The 4,762-nt window shown below is 31.9% G+C and overlaps 1 protein-coding gene across 1 annotated transcript; it reads right to left on the bottom strand.

Annotated features, from left to right (window-relative positions):
- Positions 1 to 3,680: 3,680 nt before the first annotated feature.
- On the bottom strand, positions 3,681 to 4,300 carry LOC117920248 (60S ribosomal protein L15-1-like). The gene has a single exon (XM_034837673.1). The coding sequence runs from the start codon at positions 4,281 to 4,283 to the stop codon at positions 3,681 to 3,683; it is 603 nt and encodes a 200-aa protein (XP_034693564.1). The 5' UTR covers positions 4,284 to 4,300.
- Between the last annotated feature and the right edge of the window lie 462 nt (positions 4,301 to 4,762).

The following is a 4,762-nucleotide window of genomic DNA, read 5'->3' as shown; positions in this document are numbered from 1 at the left end:
CTGTGGACCCGCATTTTTCACGTGCGTCCCCACTTGATCGGCGAGACTCGCTTTTTTATTTGTGAAAAATTAATTTTTGAAAAAAGTTGGAGTCGCCACTTATTTTATTTTTATTTAAAAGGGAAAATAAAACAAGAAAGAAAAACCCTAAAATGTGACTCCATAATTTGGAAAAAGCATGTCTTTGAAAAACCCGAGTCTTGGTCCGGGGATCAGGTTACTTATTGGGAAGGTACCTCTAGGAGGTAGCACCCCTCTAAGCCCTAAAAAGGTCTCTACTGACTAAGTTGAGGGAAACGTGGCAATTAATCGGTTAGTTATGGATACCCAAGTAGGCTAGGTGATTTTGAAAAATAGCATGCTTAGCAGGAAAACCAATCACTATCATGAAGAAGATTTAGGGTACGTACCTGGACTGCTTCTTAAGTGCTATCACAAGACATCAAAGTTAGTATAGAAGTACCGCACACAACATGTATTTAATCATAGCGAATCTAGCATACATCTAAGCACCTAAGGATTATCAAACATATGCATATTTCACAATGACATGATTGTTTACAAAAAATTTAGAAGGTAGGTGATAAGGGACGTACCTGGATAACATAGATGACTTACAATGCGCTTCCATAAGACATGAAGGGTTAGATAATAGATAATAAAATATAGAAATCCTAGCATGCTCGTTATCTAATTGGCATAGCAAAAATTATCAAAGTATATGAAAACACTAATTATCACACTCATCTTATATACAATTCCTAAAGAAAAATAGACATAATTTCAACAAGTGACAAAAGTGGCAACAAAAATAATTTTTGAAAATATTTTCTTATGTAGGGGTTTCACCAATTCCCCAATTGATATACACGAATTGAGCCTAGAATTATCCCATTTATTTGGGACCACAAGCTTTGATTCGTGTTTTGTTTAAAACTGTAATTTTATTTGAAAGATGTGAACCGATCAAAACATGGTTGCACATTATTTTAAAAAATGAGATTTTGATTCTAAGAATCCTAAAGGAATTTTTGAAATGGTTTTTTTTAAGGAAATGAGATTTTGAGAATATTGTTATGTTTTAAAGATAAAAGAAGTTAATTTAAAAACAATAAAATGTATGAATCAAAATACCAAGCAAAAGAAAAAAAAGAACAAATCACAAAGTAGAATTTTTTACAACAGATAAAATTGAAGTGGTGGGAATGGAGGCCAATCTTCACTATTTTTCGATAGCCTCTAAAAATTGATTTTTGACAAGGGATGACCAAAGTGACAAACCAAAACCTTAGATCTTACAAGCACTGAAACTTTAACAACATTTAATCTTAAGATAAACTTAATCAAGCACTAAATATTATGTGACCTTTAAAATAGTACAAACGATACATATAAACTAATATTAACGATTTGGAGTCATAAATTTGATCGGCTAACTAAACAATTGAATAAAAGAAAACAAACACAAACTAAATAAAATTAGTCAAAAACTAAAATGAACTATTTTTAAACACAAAATGATAACATGGGGATGGATTAAACTAATTGTCTACAATTCGAAATGCATAGAATTAATGGAAAAATGGAATAAAAAAAAATCTTAACATAAACTAAACAATATGAAACCAACCAAATTAATTAAAACTCTAAAAAAATATCAACTAACACAGGATCAGTCAAAACTAAAATAATTAATTAATTAATTAATTAATTATTTTATTTTATTTTATTTTATTTTAAAACATGAATATATCACGCGGAATGAAATAAATTAACCAACTTAAATTCTAAAACTAATAAACTAAAAGGATGAATCATGAATTAAATTTAACAACCTTTAGATATGAAAAGAGTGACATGGAAGCAATTGAACTAATAAACTGAATTTTAATAACATTTAAACTAAAAGATAAATTAAAACTAAACTAAAAGAAATTATGAATTTCCTAATTGAGAACAAAAATAATGCTAATCAAAATTCTAAATTTTTAACTATCATCACAAATTATCTAAACTCTAAAAAAAAAAAATCCTAACTTTTCCATTATTAACAAAAATTACCCAAACCAATACTAAAAAAAAACTAATTTGTCAAACTAAGAAAATGAGTTGTAACCACATTAGACAAAAATCATAATTTTCAAGATGGAATAATAAATCAATAATAATTAATTAATTAATTAATTTATAGTTGGATAAATATATATATGATCAATTATTTTAATGAACTAAAATTTTATAAGAGTGCTTAAATCTAAGGTAAAATTAAAAACTAACAAAAATGATTTTTAAAACTAAATCTCTAACCTATAGAATCAATTTATAAAAACGATTTTTTTAAAAACTAAATCCCTAACCTATAAAATCAATTTTATTTATAAATAGATAAATTTATATATATGATCAATTATTTCAATGAACTAAAATTTTATAAGAGTGCATAAACCTAAAGTAAAATTAAAAACTAACAAAAATGATTTTTAAAACTAAATCTCTATCCTATAGAATCAATTTTATTTATAACTAAATAAATTACAAAACATTAAATTGGTAACAAATAAATAAATAAACAATCAATAATTAGATGAATTAAAACCATATCAAATGAAGATTAAAATATATATATATTTTTCATGTGAAGCTATCTAAAATCATATTTTATGAACTTAATATAATACATTAAAACTAACCTTTAACGTGATGAATAAAGAAAAAATAAATAAACAATTGCCATATTAAAGCAAACACGTATTGGAGCTCAAACAAATCAACCCACTCAACCCCATATAATAATCCGAAAATGGTACATCACAAGACATCAAAGCTCCACCCAATGCAATAACTTAAACAATTAAACCACAAGCAACATTTTTTTTTTATTCAAATGAAAACGTGCTGGACCCAATAAACCATTCAACCTAATATAATAATCTAAACTGAAATGAAACCAGATTTTTATATATATATATATATTTTTCAAAGCAAGCCAATGTAGAAAACAAATCAACTTACCAACGGCTAGGTGCGTAGGTTGCTTGTTTCTCCAAATGACAGCCGTGTGAATGTATCTCCTTTACGTGGAGATATGTGTTGAATCTTCCTTCAAAGAAGTGGTGCGGCTGGTTCTCAATGCGTGGTGCGGCTATGGTGAGTTCCTCTTCAACTTGCAGCCGTGTGGGTACTCTCTGGAAAATTGCCTTCCTCCCTCTGGAATCAAAAATTTCCTTTTTCTTTCTCTATTTCAGCCAAAAAAATCATATTTCTCCCCCTGTGGCTCTCTCTCCTTCTTTTTTTTATATGGCGGCACCTTCTTTCTATATGGCAGAACCTTCCTTCCATTAAAAATCCTATTTCCTTTTTTTTAATGCACATGTATAGGGAAAGTGCATACACGGTGACTCATTGGAGATCTCCTAAAAAAAATCCTCCTTTTTCTCTCCGCGTCCTCCTTTCTTATATGGCAGCCTCACTCTAATATTTCCTTTCCTTTCCGAAGATGCACGTGGTATAGGAAGGTGCATATATGTGGTTCACATTGAAGATTCCCAAGGATGCAGTCGCATGTTCCTCTAAAATCTGGTGATGCGTGCTACCTTTTTCCTAAAAGAATAAATTGTGCGTGTTGTGCTTTCCTTATGCGACTGTCGTGGTGCTTCTCAATCTAGTGCATGTTCCTGTTATCAATGGGAGTGCGTGCTGTTCCTTTTCCAAGTGGCCCTGCGAAAAGGGCGTGCTTTGTGGTGCCGGTGACCCTTTCCACGGAGTCCTTTGTATTTCTTTCCTGCAGATGTGAGACCGCGAAGCTCCCTGTGTTTGTGCACAGGCTGGCAGATCCAGTTGATCCTTGGATCATTTCGAATTGCGTTATAGGCAGCATCAACTAGGATTATCTCATAGTATTTGTATGTAGAATCCTCATTTATCCAGTACGAGTTGAGAACTTTCAGACCACCTAATTTCCGGCCAGCACGGTCTTCAGCAACTGACCTCTTGCTACGTTGGAACTTCAGCTGGGTGACACCCTGGTTTGTAGGCTTTCCATAAACAATGCCCTTGGGAACAGGCCTCTTCCGACCACCACGTCTAACACGAACACGATAGATAACATACCCCTGCTTTGCTTTATACCCCAGACGGCGAGCCTTGTCAGGTCGTGTGGGCCTTGTAACACGAACAATTGAAGGGTGTTGGCGATACTCCCAACACCTGACCCTCTGCAGAAACCTCATAACATCGGACTGCTTCTTTCTCCATAATTCAGAAACATACTTGTAAGCCCCCATAATTCACAGGCTCAAAGGTCCACCATTACTCAATTTGCCTTTAGTTGTAGGCCCTTCTTTACTTACCGTCTTCACTTTTGGGCAACCCACTAACTCTTTGAAGGCGTTCTTTCTTGGAATCCTTTCTAGTTTTCTATCCCAAAAAATCCTTTTATCTCCTTGTTCTTCTTTCTAGCCTCCTCTTTTTTTTTTTTCCTCAACAACTTCCCAAGATGGCGCTCCTCATGCAAAATGAAATAAAATAAAATTAAAAAGTAGAAGAAGAAGAGAGAAGGAACTAATGAAAATTATGAGATTGATAATAAAATATGAGATGATTAAAAATAAACAAACAAAAGAAGGAGAGATCGAATCATATAATTCTGTGATTTAATAAGGGGATCGTATGTGTCTTTAAAGTCTGAACGATTCAAGCAATTTTCTATTAAATAAGTACGCAAATAAATAAGTAAAATAAAATAAAATAAAAGTATAAGAAA

This window comes from Vitis riparia, chromosome 8, assembly GCF_004353265.1.
Source record: "Vitis riparia cultivar Riparia Gloire de Montpellier isolate 1030 chromosome 8, EGFV_Vit.rip_1.0, whole genome shotgun sequence".
Lineage (NCBI taxonomy): Eukaryota > Viridiplantae > Streptophyta > Magnoliopsida > Vitales > Vitaceae > Vitis > Vitis riparia.
Note: the sequence above shows the minus strand (reverse complement) of the source record. Positions and strands in the feature narration are given on the sequence as shown.